General features: G+C 40.6%; 1 protein-coding gene across 1 annotated transcript; it reads left to right on the top strand.

Moving 5' to 3' along the window:
* The first annotated feature begins 12,245 nt into the window (after positions 1-12,245).
* CLEC3A (C-type lectin domain family 3 member A) lies at positions 12,246-20,646 on the top strand. Its single transcript, XM_038535551.1, has 3 exons — positions 12,246-12,484; positions 17,002-17,085; positions 19,039-20,646. The coding sequence occupies exons 1-3, from the start codon at positions 12,370-12,372 to the stop codon at positions 19,428-19,430; spliced, it is 591 nt and encodes a 196-aa protein (XP_038391479.1). The 5' UTR covers positions 12,246-12,369; the 3' UTR covers positions 19,431-20,646.
* The last annotated feature ends 1,874 nt before the right edge of the window (positions 20,647-22,520 follow it).

The raw sequence follows: 22,520 nt of genomic DNA, 5'->3' as shown, positions 1-22,520 counted from the left end.
CTTTCAAAGTGATGCTATGAAGATGTGATGTTTGAAGTTATTGTAGCCATCTTATAACTGAGGAGAAGGCCCAGAGGATTGGGAAGATGCTGAACCCATGCCCAGTAGTGAGCCACTGAGCCCACCCTGGAACAATCTCCCTCTAGATTTTTTTATTATATAAGAAAAAAAAAAAAAGCACCTTTTGTGCAAGGTGCAGACTGTCAGGGTTTTAGAAAGGATTTTTACATCTGTTGTGGGCAACAAACCACCCCAAACTTATGGACCTAAAATAATAGCTATTTCGCTTACTCAGAATTCCATGGGTCTAATGGAATTACCATGTGTAACAAATTACCCCAAAAGTTAGCGACTCAAAATAACAATTAACGTTTACTATCTTGCATAGTTTCTGTGGGTCAGGAATTTGCAATGTGTTTTATAATGTAATCTTGAAAGTCCCATACTGCCATTTCCAGAACATCTTACTAGTGACACAGTTCAGTGTTGCTCATAAGAGGGGACTGTAGTCCCAAGAAGTGAGGACTATTCATTGGGAGCCATCCTGAAGACTGGCCATCATCTGCCTATAATTCTGTTTTATCAGACAGGGTTCTACCCGAGAAGCAAAGCCATTACAAGATGCACACATTTACGTACACACCCACATATTAAAGGGACCACTTCAGGGGGGCACCTGGTTGGCTCAGTCAGTTAAGCATCTGCCTTTGGCTCAGGTCATGATCCGAGGGTCCTAGGATCAAGTCTCGCATGGGTCTCCCTGTTCAGTGAGGAGTCTGCTTCTCCCTCTCCCTCTGTCCTTCCCCATTTGTGCTCTCTTTCAAATAAATAAAATCTTAAAAAAATAAATAAAGGGATTACTGCAGGGATTTGACCTTATTCAATAGTGCAAGCTAGTTAAATGGTCTCTGTAAGACTGTAGTCTTCAGGCCTAAGGTCCATAGGGCTGGCCATAGGAAAGGGGAAGATGGGAGTAAAGTGAAAGAGAGGGAAAATGAGTTAGAACCCTCAAACACATGCCAAATCCTGATCAATCTCTCATTGCCTCCTACCTCGATGCTGCGTGTATCTGCAGGGGAATCTGATGCCTCACTATAACCCAAAATATACAGGGAAGAGAATTCTGGGAAACAGCTGAACTGGGCGAGGTTGACATCGTTCAACGCCACTGCAGTGGTTTATCTTTTAAGGAACAGTGACTTGGACAGGGCTCAAGAAGTTTCTGGGGGTGGGGGGCGGGTGTCGGGAACCTTCTGTTTGCTTTATCTAGGTACTAGTAGGAGGGCCAGATTTAAATTTTATGAAGAATCAGAAAGTTGTATTTTGCAACTTGGGCACATTTCTGTGCATATGTTATACTTCAATAAAATGTTTGTATTTAAATATATGTTTTACACTTATAAAAGCTTAGAAAATCAGAGGAAAAAACCCCGCCATAATCTCAACACCCAAAAGTAACCATAATTAGTATTTTCACCTATCTCTATTTACATATACACGCCCTCATTCACACTCTGTCTACCTATTACTGTCCACCCCTAAGTTCTGGTTTAAAACTGCTCTTTTCCCTTAGAAATATATTATGGGCATTTTCCATGTTGCTCCATATCCTTTTTGGCAGAATTTTAATGATGGCTTAGAAGTCCGATATATTAATCCCCCTTGAGTAGTCCTCTTTCAATTTTTGGTTATAGAAATAATTATTTTACTTACTCCTAAACTGTCATCAGACACAAGCCAGGACTGTTTGCTCCTTTATTTCCAACAAGGCATACTCAAGGCAAGTAGTGGGTTTTTCAATTGCAATCCCAGTTATCTGGTATATATTTTGGAGGGTGGCCTAGTCTCCTTGGGCAGAAATAAATTATAGAAGGAAGCAGGCGTGGTGAATGTGGGTCTTTCAGAGACATCAGCCTGTCTCCTGGACTTGCTGTCTCCACACCCAAAAAACCAGGCTCTGGGAATATTTCCTGTCTGGTTTCTACTGGAAGGAAGCCTTTGGCAAAAACCAGCATCCAATGCAAATTGGATGGCCCCTCTCTGTTCATCGGGGGAAAGCAAAAGCTGAAAAAAGTCTCCTGAGATGAAAAGTAGATACTCATAAAACACTGACTCCTTCACTGTTTACCAGACATTCAAAATGGATGTGCTACTGGTTTCCTGAAAGCAAAGAAAAACTGGTTCATATTCTAAAGCCCTAAAGGCTCTGAGAAAAAGAGCAGTGCTTTCAGGACACCAACACGGCTCTCCAGTAAGCCACCATCTTGCTCCCTAACCTGAGGGTCTTCTCCACATCTCTAAGAAAGGATATAACATAGAAATCTGCTTCTTACATACTTTTTTTCCTGGTGGGAAAATGGGCACATTCATTTTAAATAGTTATGTGCAATGATGGCATTTGGGGCCTTATTAGATGATATTATGGTCAGTGAGCACATAAATACCTGAATCCTGCCTTGGCCCACCCAACCCTCCTCCTTCATGCATGAAGGACAGTGGTGAACGGACACAAGGACTGATTTGGCCAGCACAGAGCTTGTGTCTCAACATCCACTTCAGAGCACTCCACAGTATACTGAACTAGAACACAGAACCTTGCCCCAAATTAGGAACATCTGTATCTTTCTTAGCCCAGACCCACATCTGAGGACCTTAACACCATCCATCCAATTGCATATTACAGAGAAGAAAGAGATAGGAAGAAATGTTCATGGGAAGAAGCAAAGAGAAAGAGCCAGCCATTCCCATGTGGAACCCTTTTAAGAATCAATGACCCTAGGGATCCCTGGGTGGCGCAGTGGTTTAGCGCCTGCCTTTGGCCCTGGGCGCGATCCTGGAGACCCAGGATCGAATCCCACGTCGGGCTCCCGGTGCATGGAGCCTGCTTCTCCCTCTGCCTATGTCTCTGCCTCTCTCTCTCTCTCTGTGTGACTATCATAAATAAAATTTTAAAAAAATTAAAAAAAAAAAAAGAATCAATGACCCTGCCTGCCAGGCCATGTGATCTAACCTGTGCCCTAAAACGGACTCTCCTTTATTCCTAAATAAAATTAAAAAAAAAATTAAAAAAAAAAAAAAAAAAGAATCAATGACCCTGCCTGCCAGGCCATGTGATCTAACCTGTGTCCTAAAACGGACTCTCCTTTATTCCTCCTGGCCCATCACTGCTCCCTCCTCCTGGGAAGTAGACAAGCTAAGGCCTTCTCCTCCTTCCCATCAAATATAATTAGCAATATGTATCAAGAATCTTAAAATATTCATTCCCTTTGGCTCAGTAACATTAAATATTACTAATGCTTACTGCAGGCTAACTGTTGCTTTAAGCAAGTGCTTTACAAGAATTAATTTAAGTCCCACAGCAAGCTTATAATTTAAATACTACTGTTGTCCCCTCTTTTATAGATAGGGGAAACCAAGACGTGGGAGAGCTGAGAAAACTCAACTGCTGGCGGCATAGTCGACATTTGATCTCAAGCAATCCACACTCCAATCTGTGTTGTCAACCTTTAGACTATGCTGCCTTTCAGGAAATCCATTTATAGACTAAAGTGTCCTAAGAAAATAATCTTGAGTACAGAAAAAGAATTAACACACAAAGATGTAGATCTCACCATCATTTATAATAAAGGCAAAACTGGAAATTAAACAACTGGAGGAAGTTTAGTAAAGTAAGGCACATGTTATGTATCCATTAAAACAGTGTGTGAGAACTTGGATTGTTGGCAGAGTACCAGGTGCAAACCTGTGGCTATTGCAGACCCATCCGACGCCTCTATATGGTGCAGAGAGCTGGGATCCTGTGAGCCATCAGCCATCCGCCTACTGCCCTCCTATATTAAGAATCAGGAGGCCAGCTTCCCAGTAGAGGCTGTAGGACAATTCACCAAATGGACAATTAGTCCCACCGTGATGGACAAAAATTTCACCCCAGAGTTAGAACCACTCAACATTTCCATCTATTTAATGGGTGTTGCCAGCATTTGCTATTGAACCGACATCGTTGCCAGTGTGTTATGGGCATTCACTAACTTCATCTCTACCTAGCAGGTGGGTGCCATTATTGCACCTTCTCTTCCTATGAGATAGGAGATACTGTAGCAGGGACACACAGCTGAGAAGTCATAAAGACAGAATTCAAACCAAGGTGGTCTCTCTTCAGAGTCCTCAGCCTTAACCACCACCCCCACCCCTGCCATTTCCACAGAGAGCTTGTGGTGGGCACACCTTCTGCCCACCGGCCTGTGGGCATGGATGTGTGTGGTCTCGTGGCCGGCACATTCCTGCACTGAGAGTGACAGATACGCGAGATTGTGGGTCTAGAGCCAGGTCTGCATAGAGGATGGGGTAGAAGCAGGGATCAGGCAGGAGACTGTGGAGGGACAGAGGTGCTCCCCCTTTGCACCATACACCACCTACTCTCCTGCCCCTGACAAAACGAGCAGGGACATACATGCAGGGGGCTGGGGCATACTGGAAATCTCTGCATCTTCAGTTCAATTTTGCTGTGAACCTAAAAAAAACTCTACTAAATAAATTAACTTTTAAATCTCTACTTAGTATTTTCCTCACTGCAATCTAGTTTCCGTGATTTATGCCTTACAAAAATTGCCTAGAGTCCTTTTTCTAACTCTCAAGACCAATGTTTATTTTAGTCGTTTTCCTGTTTTACTTCTTTGACATATTTGCCAGTTCTGTCTCCACTCTCCTCCCCAGGAACCTTCACTTCAGGTTCAAAAAATGTGGAATCAATGAAGGGAAACACAGCTTTTCTTTAGCTTTTCTGACCACTGACTCCTTTCCCTGTCTCTACCCACCCGTTAAGTATCTGGGACCCCATGGATTTGTCTCTGATCCTCCTCTTTCCCCGTAGGAGAGTCCTGGCTTCAGACCCATCATCAGTTTCCCACTGTTAATGTATCATTGATTCGCTATTAACAAATTATTGATTTTTCTCGAAGAACTCTTTTTTTTAACTTCATTCTAGTGTCCAATCATTATTTCCTATCATCAACTAGACAAATCCAGCAGTGTCCCATGAAAAGTTTAAGATTGATTTGTCGAATACCAAACTTGTCTCAATTCCTCCATCCTCTCCATCTTATGCTTCTCTTCCTCTATCTCTTCATTTATCTTAGATTACAAAGAAATATAAGTAATGCCTTGTACATACAATTCATCTAACTATTTGGCTACTTTTCCTACTCTTTATAAGAAGCAGATATCATGGACACAATTTCCTTGGTATGCCCATCAAGGACAATTTCTTCAGGGTTTCAGCCTCAGGAGGCACTTTCTGGGGAGATGACTATAAGGCAATCCCTCTTTATGCCATTTAAACCAAATGAAATAGCTTGACTATGTAATTGAGCCAGCTCAAGGGAAACACAAGATGGCTTTAGTTATATCATTAAATTTCCACTGGTGAAATGGTCATGGACTTAAAAGTTGGAAACTTAGTTAATATCCAGAAAAGCAGGTTTTCTCAATGGTTCACTCTACAATCTGCAGTCATCTTGCTCTAAACAGAGAGAGTCTGCAAGCCTCTGGATTCTAAGGAAGAACAAGGACCGCACTGTTGTTACCTGAAGGTTGAAAACTGTTTTCCCCAGGTCCAACCTTGGGAGGCCTACAGAGAGGAATTATGAAGGTTTTCCACTGAGGGCTGCTCTTGCTCCCAGAAGAAGGGAGGTGAATACTGACTTATTTGTATTCTTGGACCATCTTGGCAGCAGGGCCAGGCAAAACTCACAATAAATTTGAAACGTTAGTACACCTAGGAAAAACAGACCAATGGAATGTTTGCTTTCTTTGAAAAATGAACTGTTCACTATATTGGGTGCTTGGAGGGGGTAGAGAGATAACAATAAGGGGGCAGATTGGATGGCTGCAGAGGAATGACTTCAGAGTGAAGTCAGTAAGAGCTAGGACATTATTATAATGATGATGGTTATAATAATAACTAATTTATCAATAGAAAGTGCTCATATGAAATATCTCTTCTGTATCAGCCAGTATATTGATTGTTTTCAGAGAATCTTTTTAATTCTCCCAATAATGGTGGCATACAGTTATTATGACCAACAACTTATAGGACTGAGAGGCTCAGAGAGATTAGTGAGCTAGCCCCAATCACCTAATTGGTAAGTGAGAGAGCCACAATTCAACCCTGGGTCCATATGATGTCATTTGTGCACTTTCCACTACTTTGTGTTGCTATGGGAAGTGAGGACTTCAGTGAGGTGTCTGGCTTTTCAGGGCCAAGGATGCACTGGTTTAGCCACTGTCTGAGAGGGCCCACAGGAAGGGAGAATGGAATGGAGCCAGAAGAAAAATTGGTCCCAGAAGAGGAGAGGGAGCTGGTTCAAGATGAGATCATACACTAGAAACTAGCTCAGAGAAGTAGCTACCACAGGCCTAGAGCAAAACCCAAGAAACTCAGGGAGAGGTTAGCAAAATTGGCTGCCTTACTGGGTAGTGAATTTTCCATCATGAGAAGTGTTCAAAGTGGAGATTTGTCTCTCCTAAACCTGGGACTCCATTGTTCTAATTCCACTACTCTGACTTTACAAAAAAAATCTCATTCTGACTTCCTAGGTAAGCCTACAAAAGCCCCAAATCCCCTTCACCACCAGCTGGGTCCTCCCCTCAACTGAGGAGATGAAGCTTTTTGGTTTTTGGTTTTTGTTTTAAAGATTTTATTTATTTGAGAGATAGTGAGAGAGCATGAGCAGCAGGGGGCTGGAGGGACAGAGGAAAGAGAGGAAGAAGCAGACTCCAGGCTGAGCCGGGAGCCCAATGCAGGGGCTCAATCTCAGGACCCTAGGATCATGATCTGAGCCAAAGGCAGACACTTAACTGACTAAGCCACCCAGGTGTCCCTTAAGGAGACCAAGTTTGACTAATACTTAGAAGCTGAAGATTCTAAGAAAGGTCACATTACTCCCTAAGGGTAAGTCCACCTTCTATCCCTAGAATAATGCTTTCCTTATAGGATTTACACACAAAAAAAAAATCCTAGCACAATAGTCACGATGAGATTAATTGAATCTAAATCACCACTCTCTTTACTCCAAATCCTCTTGGTTGGACCATTTCACATAATAGACATTTATTAAATGTCTATGTATTAGTCATTTTGTGAGGCACTAAAATTGTGCTAATATGGCAGCTCTTAGTCACATGTGGCCACTGAGCAGTTCTACTGGACAGTGTTGGTCTAGGAAATCAGCAGAGAATCTTGGCAAGATCCATCCCAAGGCAAAAAGATGTGAGAGATACAAATATATAAAATAATCATAAAATATTGACAAGTTTTACGATAAAGTATTTTCATTGTGGGTGCAAATGGAACCAAATCTATGGGGTTGAGGTAAGGGCAAGGATGAATCTGAGGACCTTACGGAGATACCTGTTGCATCTATCTGATGGTTATTAGGGAAGCCTAGGCTCCCTGGATGGATCCCCTACAGTGACAAGACGTGGCTTGCGTGTTTTATACACATGCTCTAGTTTTCTCAGTATTCTCTAAGACAGATCAGGAAGCCAGTTAGGAGAAAGGACAAAATCTGACCACATCACACAACTAAAAAGTAACAGAGCTGAAATTTTAATCCCAAACTATTGGAGTCCTTGGCTCTTTATGTATATCCAATGTTGCCTCATGTTAGCAGGGTCTTTGAACCTTATTCCTAAACCCTGTCTTCAGTTTTCTCTTCAAATTTCCTGACACTTTCCCCGTCACACCTACAAGTAAAAGCCCTAAGTAAAAACAAGACAACTTACACATACACCATAACCAATCTTTCCTTCAAGCATTTCAACCTCACCTCTGTTATATCCAACTTCAGCCCTGTCACTTTCCCTAAATGCTGTGCTTGAACCTCTGAACACCTGAACACAGCCTTCAAAGATTTCAGCCTTGAGTACTAACAAACAGCAAGTAGGACGATGGACTTGTTTGTTAGACACTCTGGAAAACAGCAGCTTAGAGCAACTTTAAAATAGCAACCAGTGGAATAAACACATCAATTACACAGGGTGGTCAGGAGATGTGCTGTAAACAGCAATTTATTAAGGAAATTTAAACTCTAGTGACAGTTTGTAAATCCTCGCCGAAAGGCTTTCCACCTAACGGCAATATTTTTATGGTTCCTATTCCCTGGCTATAAATGTGCACTTCTTCTTAAATAGCCCTTTCACAAGCCCTGGTCCAGCCCAGGAGACAAGCTGGTGACATCATCCTGCTCCACAAAAAAGGGATTGTTCAGCCTCCAAGAAAACTGAGTGAGGCCTGGCTTCCCCGAGAACAAGGTGGGTTCAGGGACACCCGCCCCCCATTATCTTTGATGTATGTGTAGTTCTTGATGTGCTCTTTTCCCAGATTATTACCATTTCCCCCATCCTATTCCTATTGGGGTTTTGGGGGTGGAGGCCATGTCTGATGTCAATCAGCTTTGGGACAAGGACAAAAACCTTACCTTAAGAATATCCTCAGATCCAACTCTTTTTCATCTTCTTCCAGCCAATCCTGCAGGCATTTAGTTTCCAGTGGTTTTCCCTAAAGGAAGATGAACTGAACTTGGAATCTCAGCAGGAGGAAGAGAAGTTAAGGGAAAGCTCCCAGCCCTGTCTGGCCTCAGGGCCAAGCACCTGCAAGCCAACCAGAGTCTCCCCAGTGCTGAGTGGGATGGTTTCCTAGCATGACTCCAAGTGTTATTATGCCAAGTGAGTCTGTCTCTTTACTCTTCCAAGAGTTGAGTTGCTATTTCCTTGGTCAAGTGCCTTGTTGCCGGAGTCTCAGAGCAGAGGTCGAAAAGGAGGGAAGCAAAAGCAAAACCATCCTGCTACACATTAGTTAAGAGTTATTGAGCAGACACTGTACTGCATGCATAGTGGAGCTAACCCAGCACAGCTCCTGCCCTCTGGGAGCTTTCAGCCTAGCCGAAGAGCCTGACATCTAACCAGTAAACCAAGTAAATACATTTTTTAAATGAGTACCAACTATGAGAAGTGCTATAAAGGAAGCAAGGTACTTTCTTAGAGAAAACAGAGTAGGTCCTTGCTACATTATGCAGATAGAGAAGCTATGTCTGAGAAGGCGATCTTCAAGTTCAAATCTGGAGGACAAGAAAGAGTCAGTCATCTACAAAGTAGCACTAATTTGGACTCACACCAAGAGGTCAAGTTTGGGAAGGGATGGTGGTATAGTGACAGGGAAAAAGTGTGTGGAAAAGCACCATGGGTATGGAAAGACAGAACAAAATACAGCTCAAAATTGGCAAAAGATCTCCACAAAGGAAGAACCAGGTGGATCTCACCAGGTAGGAGGTCCTAGGAAACCAAAGTAAGAAGTCTGGTTTTCATCATAGGTACAATGGAAGGATTTGGAAGGTTTTAAATCTGAGAGTGACATCCCATCAGTGACGTGTGGAGCATTCCCTCAGTTGGGTAGGGGCAGAGTGGCTGAGCTGGGCCAGGACAAAAGCTATTGGTGATGTCAGATGAGATGATGACAGAAAAGAGGAAGCACCCATGTGGTGGTGGAAACCACAGCATTGCTGCTGACAAGGACACAGGGAAGGGTGTTGCAGACAAAAAATTGAGGGGGGTGGCGTGGCAAGGCACAAATATTCTTCCAAGTTTTCAGAAATGGCCCCCTGAGTGGTTTGGGGACATGAATTGTGCTGGAGAAGAGTCAGGAAAAACAGACTTTTAAAAATCCATGGGATGTTAATGGGGGTAGAACCCAGAATTTAACTTCAACCTTCACAAGTTTGAAATGTCTGAGACATCCAACTGGAAAGGTCACATGGGCCACTGGAACTATCAATCTGAAGGAGGAGATCAAATTGATAGGTAAATGTGAGAGTCCCAGACAGAGAATTGGAAGTCACAAGAAGGATTAAGATCATCTGGGGAGAGAGAATTGGAGATTAGAGCAGCCCCTGAGAGAGTCCTGGCAGTACAGCTAGGGAAGAAATGAATCCTCAAATATTTAATTAGAGCAAAAAGTGTGGGCTTCAGTAGAACTCTTCTGGATGCTACTGTAATGGTCGATACACGACATTATACATTTATTTTCCAAGACCCATGGAGCTGTACAACACAAATAGTGAACCCCAATATAAACCATAGGGTTTAAATGATAGTAACAGATCGATATTCATTCATCAATTATAACAAATACACCACACAAATACAAGATTTTTTGTTTTTTTCTTTGGCTTTTGTTTTTTTGCAAGATGCTAATAATAAGAGAAACTGGGGAGGGGGTAGGGCAGGCTCTCTCTACTTTCTGCTCAATTTTTCTATAAATCTAAAACTGTTCTTAAAAAAATAAAGTATTAATTTAAAACGAAGAAAGCATAGGCTTTGAAATCTGGCTAAAAGAAAACAAATCCAAAAAAGCGTCAGAGGCTTCCTGGAAAGGAATAAGAGCCTAAAACAATATAGATTTATTTTGAAGAAAAAAGGCAGCCTTTTCTTACAAATCTAGTTTGAATATAGCATAGATCAAAGATCCAAGAGAAATCATTAGCTTTCCACAGCTATTCTGTACCTCAAAAATCTCTTCTCAGAGTAAAGGATTTGAGAAGCTGGCAAGAAGTATTTTCAATCAATCATAAGATCAGTTGTAAAGCATTGATCCTTTTCCACATGCATATCAAAGCATAGTTTTCACAGGCCAGGTCAAAGGAGAGATCTTCCAGGGTCAATCAAAACTAGGTTTTAAATTCTACTGCAATTCCCCTGGAATCTGACGGATGAACAAGTCCACTTAACTTTCCTGAGGTTCAGATTCAATCATCTATAAATGGAGAGAATACTTATTCAATACAATCCAGTCTATAAATGGAGAGAATACAAATCATGGAGTATTTTAGAATACCCAAGAGATCTGGTGTTCCATGAGTTGCACATACTATTATAATTAATGGTAAGAATGTCACAGAGGTTATTACTATTATTATCATTAAGCACTGGGCATTGTGCTAAGAGCTTGTAGCATTATCTCATTTAATCTTTCCAACAGTAGGCATTCCTAGCTCCGTGTGAGAACAGGTTCAGTGACTTACCCAAGATCACACAGCTGATAAATAGGTGAAATTAGAACCTGAACACAGCTCAGCTGGCTTCCACAATGCTGTCAAGTGCCTGTTCATAGAATGCCCAAATCAGTACAAGGAGTCTGCTTTATAAGTAAAATCTTTACTCTTTATTCCACACTTACATTGCTAAATTATGTCAGGCTTTTCTCTATCAGCGGGCTTACTTTGGTGTTAATACGTGGGTAGGGTACAAAGAGGCTTTCACTGGAAGGCAATGAAGATAGATTAGACGGTGGTTTTCTCCTAAGATCCAGAAGGAATCAATCAACCCTTGGTTCTTCCTATGTTGTCTCAAAAAGAAAATGAAAGATAAGGGAAGTCCCTTGCTTTTGATACAAAAGTCGGTCTGGTTCCTAATACTTGTCCTAAAAAGCCCATTGTTAAGGTAAGAATAATTAAACCAAATCTTTCACTCTATTATTCTCTTATTTCTATATTCCCTTTGAAATTATTTAAGTAGGATAATTTCAAGGCAGAAAGCATTGGGTGATGGGGATTTGCAAAACAGCTATAGTTGATATTTTACATTATTCTTACAGAAATAATTCACCTTCTCAATTTCCTTTTCATTCTAAAGTGTGTTTCCCAAAACTGTAATTCTTGATGAATCCACAAAATCTTATTAGAAAGCCTTCTGCTTTATCATGGACTATCTACTTTGGCCAACCCTGTTACTCACTGTGAGCAAGCCATTCCCAAGTTCCACTTGAGCTGTGTAGACACAGGAATGTGTGTATAACTCTGGCATCACATATACACACGCATATGCAGTAGCTTTCCTAGTTTTTTGGGGTGTGCTTTATTTATTCGCCCCGAAAAAGGAATTGAATTTCCCAGAACATTAAAAGAACTGCAGAGCTCCAAATCAAGGGCTTAAATATTGGGGTCTTCACAGAGCTACTCCAAACTTTCTGCCCTTTAAATTAAAAAAAAAAGAAGACAAAGAAGGAGAAGAAAGCAGGCAAAACCCTTAATCCCATAGTTAACTCTGATACGCTCTAAAAAGCGAGTCAAGTAGAAAATGTAACGGGAACATTAAAAACTAAAAAAGTCTAACATGAGACAAGAACAATGGGCCACCTTATGCTGCGGCCAGCCGAGGAATTCAAACATTTCGTCAGCAGGATTCCAGCCAACCTTCACACGCACTTTTATAAAGCTGGCCCAGGCTCTCCAGAGCAAGATGTGGCTGTGCAGTCTTCTTGCCTCTTAACTACTTCGCAGGAGCTGGCAAGGTGGTCATCAGACTTGCCCAGGAGCCATGGCAAAGAATGGACTTGTAATTTACCTCCTGGTTATCACCTTACTCCTGGACCAGACCACCAGCCACACATCCAAATTTAAAGCCAGGAAGCACAGCAAACGCCGAGTGAAAGGTAACGGGGCTTTTCAGTCCAGCAAAATTCTAGGCTTGCCCAGTGTGGGGAGGGACTGGGCAATGTTCATTTCCCAACTTCTCCAGGAGAACTATCTCTGGTGATAGTACATGCCACCGTGCGGATATGGCAACTCAGGGGACAGAGTGGCCTTTTAATTCTCTGGAACAGTTTGATATTTAAAGGAATCATGTGGCAGGCCTTTTTCTTAATAGAAAATGGTTTTGTATTGCATAGCCTTTGTCAAGTAAGCTTTGCCACGCAGAATGCTCTTCAGAGGGATATGTGGATATCCTGGATATGTGGATATCTGGTTTTTATGAGCAAGGGATCAAGTGGAATAGACTGATAATTAAAATATACTGTTTCATTTCTATACATAGTATAGCTGTTCAAATATATTTCTAAGATAACTATAATCTTATTAAATGTGTAGTCAAAGATATAGACCATTTCGTCACTGGTTATCATGTAGGTGTATTTTCACACTTCTGACAATATAAGGACAGTCTATACTGCATGTTTAAGCTTTTTCATGTCGGAGAGAAACTGAACCTCTTTTTAAACTTAAAAATATTTCAACATGCAAAGTTACATAGTGTTCGAAAACATTTTAATGCAATACTGAATCTCTAAGCAATCCTCAAATCTGAGCGGGTTGAACTGGGTTAACAGACAAAAAAAGGAAAAAACAGGGGTACCTGGGTGGCTCGGTCAGTTAAACAACCAACTCTTGGTTTTGGCTCAGGTCATGATCCCAGGGTCTTGAGATCGAGCCCTGTGGGCTCCATGCTCAGCAGGGAGTCAGCTTGGGGATTCTCTCTCCCTCTGCCCCTTCCCCTGCCCACTCTCTCTCCTTCAAATAAATAAGTATATCTTTAAGGGGGGGCACCTGGGTGGCTCAGGGGTTGAGCGTCTGCCTTTGACTCAGGCTTTGATCCCGGGGTCCTGGGACTGAGTCCCATATTGGGTTTTCCGCAGGGAGCCTGCTTCTCCCTCTGCCTATGTCTCTGCCTCTCTCTGTGTCTCTCATGAATCAGTAAATAAAATCTTTTTTAAAAAAAAGAGAGAGAAAAAAAGAAAAAAACAAACCTTGCAAAGAACAAAGATGATAGCAATTTATTTGGAATATGCTGAAACCATAGCAAGAGGGAAAAAGCATCAAGAGAGACAGAGTGATGTTTTATCTTATCCTCTGAGTCATTTTCATTTTCTTACCAGCGTATTTCAAGGTCAATATATATGATACTATTTCCTTATCAATTTTATTTCATTAGTAATAAAACATACCAACAAAGTGCAAGCCTGGACTTGACACAGTGTGGACGGCTGGTGGGTAAAAAGGAGGCTTCTCTTGGTGTGTCATGTTTTGAATATAATGAAGTGCCCTGAAAAGGGGGCATTTATTTCTATGATTTAGATCTGATGCGAAGTTTCTTCAGTGGCATCTTTTTCCTTTATAAAATATTAAACATTCTCGTTACCTCTTTTAAATAGAAGATTAAAATACTTCTTGTGAGTGATAAACTATATTGGTGAAGATGAGGGCAGGGAAGATACCGTGTGATGTGGTCTATTTTTACTGCTAGCATTTCTTCAGCTCTGGGAGGTAGAGGCAAAGCGGTGACCACCCAGTAGGGATGTGGGGAGGGATGTGAAGAGGAGATGTGTGTATGCTGTGGGCATGTTTCTGAAGTCATTCACTTCAGCACCAAGAGCTCCCCAACGCCACCCCCAACCACATGCAAGTGTGCACACATGCTTTTCCCTTTTTGCTTTTTAACTGACGGGGCATACCTCTTCAACATCATCCTCCCAAGGGAATTTTTGTGAGTCTCCGCTATTAGGTCCAAGAAAGCGGACTCTACAGCTGTAAGGGAAGTAATAAGCCTAAACTTACCAAACGCTTCTCTCCCCACTAACGCACACGCTTTTAAAACATTTTAAGCACCTGAGAATTTATGAAATCAAAAGTGAAAGCCAAAAAAAAAAGTGAAAGCCATTTTTTCTCTCCCAGCCCTCTTCACAAAATTACTCACTATTACCTATTGGGAAATAATATTCCCAGAGTTTTTCTAATGCACAATTAAAACCTGTTTTTAACCGAATAAGAATTGGCTATTCATTTATCTCATCTATTGAATCTTGGATAACTATCAGTGTAAGGGATATATCAGTACTTTTAATGACCCTATGATATTCCACTGCATAGATGTGTCATGATTCATGTTATCTATTCTCTCTTGATGAACTTCTGTGTGGCTTCTAATCTATCTTTTTTGATCCAATGCCTCAGTGAACTGCTTTGTGTACCTATACTGACCCCATACGAGGAAGGGTGTTATGATACACCTCTAGAAAACTGCATGTTCAACACATTTTCCAACTGGTTCCCAAAATAATAGCATCAACCCACGTTGCTCCCATCTTCAGTGTATGAGAGTGACCATTCCCACATACTTTGACAACTTAACATTGAATCATCAGCTTAAGCTCTGTCAAGGTAACCAAAAAACAAAATATCTCTCTTAATTTGTATTTCTTTAATTGCTAAAAAGGTTGACACTTCTTTGGTTGTCAATGAGGTTGAAGGTATATTTCATATATCTACTGGTGATTTTCCAGGAATTTTTTTGTATTTCTATACCGAAACTACTTTTGGAGAAAAACAATAATAAAATGAAAGGGAGTTTTTTGGTCTTTTACTCAAAATGTTAATTGGGTGACTTAGCTCAAAAACAAAATTTCCCTGGCCTTTAATTCATAGGTCTCAACAAACTACGTGTTGCACAAATGAATACAATTTAATTTTTACATTGAAGTAGTTATTCCCTGTATTCATTGTAGACAAAGCACATCCACATTTGTCACAAAGGTTAGAAGCAGAAGCCAAGCCACCTGGATAATGATTTCCATAATGATCTCCCAGGAGCCTAATATTATTCATGTCTTCATGGTAATTACAATACTTACAGCTTCCCTGTAGAGGCCGCATATTTATACAGAATGGAGCAGGAAGCTGAGAGGGAAGGGGGATGACATTGGTATGGCTGACAACTTGAAACTTGGAAGCAAGTCTTTAGTGGTCTTTGTGAACCAGGCCTCCAACAGTTGATGGTTTTCCATTCTGAATGTGCCCTTATATTTATTCTGGGTTGAATGGTCTCTTTGAGGAAATTCTTGGGTTATTATATTTCTGAGCTGAGCTATTGGATGCTTTCAAAATTGGGGTGACGGGCACTGGGTGTTATTCTGTATGTTAGTAAATTGAACACCAATAAAAAATAAATTAAAAAAAAAACAAAAACAAAATTGATGTGCATTATCAAGTGAAACAAGAGGTGGGGTCCACCCCTGGATACAGCAGAAGGCATTCCTAACCCAATGTGGAAACACCTGGCTTGCAAATCACATGTTTAAGAGGATGATGAATCAACATCTGTGGATTTAGTATCGTGCTGAAAAATCCAGAGCAGAACACAGATTCCCCATAAGGCAAATAGATAATGAGGCAGATGGGGACAAACCATGCCAAACTTTAAGCATCTTCTCTGTCCAAGGCCATGTGCTTGGGATCAGGCAATTACTTTGCAGGAGCAGATCAGAAGGATATGAAAGCACAGAATTGGAGTAAAAGAGATTCAAATCCCGACCACACCTTATGAGCTGGCGGGCCTAAGGCAGGTTAATTCAGCTTCCTGTGCCTCTATTTCTTCTATGAACTGAGGATATTGAGAGTGTCTATTTCACAGGAATATTGAAAGAATTAAGCCCCTACTACACAGTGCATGATGGCTTTTAATATTTTTTGTCATTTATTATGGTTTATTATAATTCTTGCCTTTGAAGAGTTCAAACTGTCAATTTCTAAAACAGTCCCCATCAGTCCTAGAATCTTGTTTATTCATTCAACTATGAACAGCTATTATACATCAAGCATTGTGTTAATCATCAGGAGCACTATGGACAGTAAGACACATCGAATTAAGTAAAAATAATTATAGAGAAAAGTTCTCCCAAGAAAAGTAAAGGCTCAAAGGAAGAGATCAGTCAGACAGATGCTAATATAGAGACAATCACCATAGAAGAGTTTTAGAAAAGATATTTCAGCTCAGTGAGGAGATGGACAAGAACTGGAGCAAGAGTGTTCCAGGCAGGAGGAACCCAAAAGAGTGGATCCCAAGATGACATACCTCGCTCTAAGATGCTCTGAAAGTCAACAAGTCTGATGCCTGATAGGGGGAGAGTCCCACAAAATGGGGCTGGAGAGGTATAGCAGCCCTGTCTCAGAGAAGGACCATTTAGTACAATTACCACGACCAACTTCTTATGAATCTTCTTGACCAACTTACTTTCATGCATTAATTTCCATGTACACTTGGCCCAGTTTCATGAAAACCACCCTCACCTTAGATTGTCAGCTTAGATTCTGGGTTCCAAAACTTTATTTTATTTTTATCTTATTTTAATCATGCTTTCCATTCCTCCTACCCTACCCCACCCTAAAATATCCCCAGAAAAGGATGGAGACCTGAAGACTCAAGTTGAAAAGCTCTGGAGAGAAGTCAATGCCCTGAAGGAAATGCAAGCCCTACAGACAGGTAAGACCCAACGTATCAGGACTTTGTCTCAAAAGACAGAGGAAAAGAAATCATGATTTTCCAGCAATTCAAACTATACCCACAATACATGTCAAGTTCTAAGTGACACTCTTTAAAAGAGACATTTTCAAACCGAGGATACCTGGGTTGCCCAGTTGGTTAAGAACCTGACCCTTGGTTTCGGCTCAGGTCATGAGCTCACAGTCATGACATCCGCATTGGGCTCCACACTCAGTCAGCAGAGTATGCACAAGGTTTTCTCTCTTCCTTTCCCTCTGCCCCTCCCCACCTCAAACAAACAAACAAACAAACAAACAAACAAACGAATGAATCTTTACAAAAAGAGAGAGATTGACAAGCCAGAGAGGTATCCAGGAGAAAGGATCCAAAAGCTGGGGAGACAATTGTTTTGGGAAATCAGCTTGATTTTCCACTCCCTTCTCCTATATATAGGTGGTATAGAAATAAAAATAGGCATCTGAATAATGCATTTTAAAAGTTTGTCCATAACTCTTCTCTAATAGTCAATGAAACAGAATTGAAGCAAATATTCATTGGTGAAGATACTTAGCATTCATTAGATGTTTACTAAGTGCCCACTGGGAGATCTGCTGAGGTTCAACTAAACACGGGATCACAGGACTCAGTCTGACCACATGGAGGACCAGATGCAAATGGAAAGCCATTGGTTAGAAGCACAGCTTGGCATTCCTCTTTACAAAGGAGTAGAGCTCCCAACAGCCTATGCAGCTATACACCTGTCTTCCAGGAGTTACCCTCCTTGGCTCCCACGGGCTAAGGAAAAGAGAGCCACACTGGGTGGGTTCAAGAATAGCCCTTGCTCACAAGAGTTATACCTCCAGGATCCAACACCTCACATAGCAACTCCAAAAGCAGAACTTCAAGGGTCCTGCGAGAGACCTGTCCAATTATAAGAGTTACTGCTTTTAGGGAAGACTAAAGTTATGGCTTTCCATCAAGGATTTATAACTCCCAGGCCAGCTTTGTGTTACCAGTTCAAGGTCATTTTTACCACAAGCAACTTTGCCTAGTCATACTGGTGACATATTCCATTTATCAGGTTTCCAGGAAGAGAATACAAAAGCCAAAGGAAGATTAAATGCCCATGAGGAAGGCAAAAGAGTTTTATTAATGCCTTGCCCACAGCTGGGCACTTTAAATACATTACAAACATTAAAACATTAGTCCTCCAACAATTTATGAGATAGGTACCATTATGATTATCCTCATTTTATAGATGAGAAAACGGAGGCATAAATAAATAAGTATTTTCTCCAACAATTACACACCTAGTAAATGTCAGAGTCTGGTTCTCCAGACTTTGCCCTAAAACTATCTTTATGTTTGGTTTATCCTGAATAACCTAAACAATATTACCAGGGCTGAGTTACCTGCATAATAAAACCACTTTATTTCCATATGTCAATTCAGACTCTTGTTTTTGTTTGTTTTCTTAAATAATTATGAAATACTAATACTTTAGTTCCAAAAGTTCCAAAGAAAGCAGCATACAATAGAGCTACACAAAGAAACAAGCATGTGTATATCAAAGCAGCATGAAACTAAAAATGCCTTGAGGGTGGGACAGACCTGAGTTCATGTAGTTATGATCTTATATGCTACATAAGTTGCATTTTTACACACAAAGTCGTTATAAGTAACAACTTCTATTAGGCCTCAATATCCTGATATGTAAAGGTGAGAGAAATAAAATCTCACTTTATGGGATTATTGTGATTATTACATTAGTTCATTATTATAAAGTGCTTGGCACAAGGTCTGACACATACAAAATCTCCAATAAATGTTAATTTATAATTATGATCACACATCACTATAATTAATAGTAATATTAACTACTATTTTCCAAGTCCAATCCTGGATGTATAATACTAAAAAAACATTAATATACCAAATTTCACATCTTTACAGTCTGTCTCCGAGGCACAAAAGTTCACAAGAAATGCTACCTTGCTTCAGAAGGTTTGAAGCACTTCCATGAAGCCAATGAAGACTGCATCTCCAAGGGAGGAACCTTGGTTATCCCCAGAAACTCTGACGAAATCAATGCCCTCCGAGACTATGGTAAAAGAAGCCTGCCAGGTGTCAATGACTTTTGGCTGGGCATCAATGACATGGTCACAGAGGGCAAGTTTGTTGATGTCCATGGAGTCACCATCTCCTTCCTCAACTGGGACCACGCACAGCCTAATGGCGGTAAGCGTGAAAACTGTGCCCTGTTCTCCCAGTCAGCTCAGGGCAAATGGAGTGATGAGGTCTGTCGTAGCACCAAGAGGTACATATGTGAATTTATTATCCCTTAATAGACCCTTCTCAAAAATGCAAGATTGATCACGATTTACAGGCTGATGGTTCACAAGAGTAAGTCAGAATTGTCACATGGGCTTCTTTTGTGTCCACAGGTAAACACGAGTCAGCCAATTTTGCTACCACATTTCACTGTGATTTTGCTCTCTTTGGAGTATAGGAGGTCAGAAATAATGATCCAGCTATGTGCACAATGTTAATGTGGCTTCTGCAAAATGGGCTATCTAATCCTTCCCACTTTCCTAGGCCCTCTCCTTTGTACAGAAACCAGGTCTGTTAAAAACACAACAGCTACCTGGAAGATTTTCTCTTGGAAGTTTATATTTGATTGATGAGCATTCTCTAAATCAGAAATTCTGGGAGCAATATAACCTAGAAACCTCTTAGTCTGATGCCCAATCTGTTCCAACCCAGTCATAGCATTTTGCTAGCCCATAAACCTTTCTGAGTCATTGCATCCCCTGGTGGGACCTGCATCCTGTCTGCCACATCAGAACATGGATATCTCAGAAATGTTCTGATTTAACTTTGTTTTCTTCATGACCCTCTTCCTCCACCATATACACACCCTGATTTTGAAAATGCCCGGTCCAGTCCTGAAAGGGAATGATAAAACAGGATATTTGGTCAATTTGTAGTCCCAGAATTACATTACTATTTCTGACTTGAATAGGTAACACTAAAGCAAACTGTATGGGAAAATAAAGTAGGAAAAAAATATGTTTACTTTTCCCTTGCTTTAGTATCCTTATCCTCCTAGATGAAATTGAGGGTTGATATTATATATGTCAGTTTCCTTTACATACTTTATGTACTTATATATGTGTAAACAAGCATATATTGAAGTCTATTAGGGGCAATCTACCTTTGGAGGTTGAACATTGGATTTAAATAATATTATTTTGGAGTCATACATCTATGCAATATTTTATTCTGTCAAATGCTATTTCCATTAAATAGTTTAACTAGATTGTATAAAATAACTTTATTGCCTAACATGAAATTACAAAGCTTAGGCATAGGGGAAATGGGCTTTTTAGAAGCCAGGAATTCTAAGTATATTCTGTTCTTCAAATAAATGTCATTTTCTTCTTTAAATATTGAATATGTTTTATGAACAATATCTTTCTTTGCAAACTCGAATTACATGTGCTTGGAATTAAGTTTTAGTTTTTTTCACTGCACAATAATAAAGCCTGAGTTCTGATCGACGTGGATGTATTTGGATGTTGATTAGTTATTCAAACTACGTTAGTTTATATCAAACTTGGCACAATTTGAGGGGAGGAAATACCCTAGATCTGATCGAACTGGTGATTTAGATATCTTAGGAGAATAATTTTATGTGACAATAAAGAGGTAGTCTGAAGAGAGGAGGAGAATATTAAAAAGAAAGTTGTACCTACAGTTGTTTTTGGTAGGCCCTGACCCATCCCCTATTCCAACACAGTAGAATTCCCCACAAAGATTATGACAATAATGAAATTAATAGACATTGATGGTAGTAAAATCTCATCATACTCCAGGTATTGTGCCAAATTTTATATAATTCTCATTAATCTCTATAACAAACCTGGGTATTAGGCTCTAGAATTATTTCATTTCATAGAAAGAAGAACAAACTGAGAAAAGAGAGATACTAACTTGTCCCACATCACACTCCAGGAAGTAGTGGAATTGTGTCCAGAACCCAAAAAGTTGACTCAGATCCTACTTCTTTGGCAACTATGGAAGAACTGTGACAATGTCAAGGCTGTTCAAGTAGGCAATGGAAGTGGACTCTAATCCATTCTCCCAGTTTCTGTCAGTTGGGATAACATTTTGGGCAAACAGCTGACCTTGGTAAGGCATTCAGTCTGAGGTTGTTTCAAAAGGGTAAATAAAGACAACCAGGGTTCATACAAGTCTGTGTCAGAGTTTGGGTCTCCAGGAGATGGGGCATATAGCTAAGATGATCCTTCTTCCGAGTACTCCAACCAGAAAGATCAAAATAAGCTTAATTCAAAAGAACAGATGAAGGTTAGTGAGGGGAAATCACGAGATTAGCATGAGGAAGAGCAGATGGATGGGAGACAAAGCAAACTGGAAAGAGTAGATTAAGAAATTATCTGGTTTGCCCAGAGCCGAACTCATGACCTCGACTTTACTATTTGGCCAACAAATTATCCAAAAACCATACCCACAGATTCAATAACCTAGATTTCCCTTTAGTCTATTTTGCCTTTTGGATACTATTTTGCAAACAATTGATCTTCAGGCAAGATTAATAAATAGGTCTTAACTCTTAGGTCAATTTTTCTTTTTTTTTTTTAAGATTTTATTTATTTATTCATGAGAAACACAGAGAGAGGCAGAGACATAGGCAGAGGGAGAAGCAGGCTCCATGCAGGGAGCTCAATGTGGGACTCAATCCCAGGACCGTGGGCTCATGCCCTGAACCAAAGGCAGGTGCTCAACTACTGAGCCACCCAGGTGTCCCATCTTAGGCCAATTTTTCTGTCTCCATGAAAGTTACCAGACTAGGCACAGAATGTAGACAAACATCCTGAAGCTTGGTGGAAATAGTGCCCTAAGCAATTAGTAATGTCTCTCACAAGCTCATGGTACGAGAACATCAACATTTACCAACATTGTCATCCCTAGGGTAAACACTTGGCTTCCTGAACATATCAATTATAAGCCAAGCCCAATGGTTAAAGTCCTACAAGCCTTCCAGGAAGCTGATTTTAATCTATAGAGCAGTGCTTCTTAAACTTTCTTGTGCTTACAAATCATCTGGGAAACTTGTTAAATTGCAGATCCTGAGGGTCTGGGCTGAGGCCCTAGATTCTGGATTTCTAAAAGCTTACAGTTGAAACCAAGAGTACGAGATCACACACCATGATCTGAGAGCAAGAGCCTAAAGCTTTAGTTACTTGCCCAGAGACAGTCTCAGATGGACTCCTGCAAGTTTACTTTTCTTTAACTCAAATGTCAAAGGTAAGACCTGCAGTTCATCTGAATGAAGAATAATACTGAGAGCAATTTTTCTACCTACCACAGATGCCGCTATCCATATCATTAAATGAGGTACAAGGTAAAAATCA

The sequence above is a fragment of the Canis lupus genome, chromosome 5, assembly GCF_011100685.1.
Source record: "Canis lupus familiaris isolate Mischka breed German Shepherd chromosome 5, alternate assembly UU_Cfam_GSD_1.0, whole genome shotgun sequence".
Lineage (NCBI taxonomy): Eukaryota > Metazoa > Chordata > Mammalia > Carnivora > Canidae > Canis > Canis lupus.
Note: the sequence above shows the minus strand (reverse complement) of the source record. Positions and strands in the feature narration are given on the sequence as shown.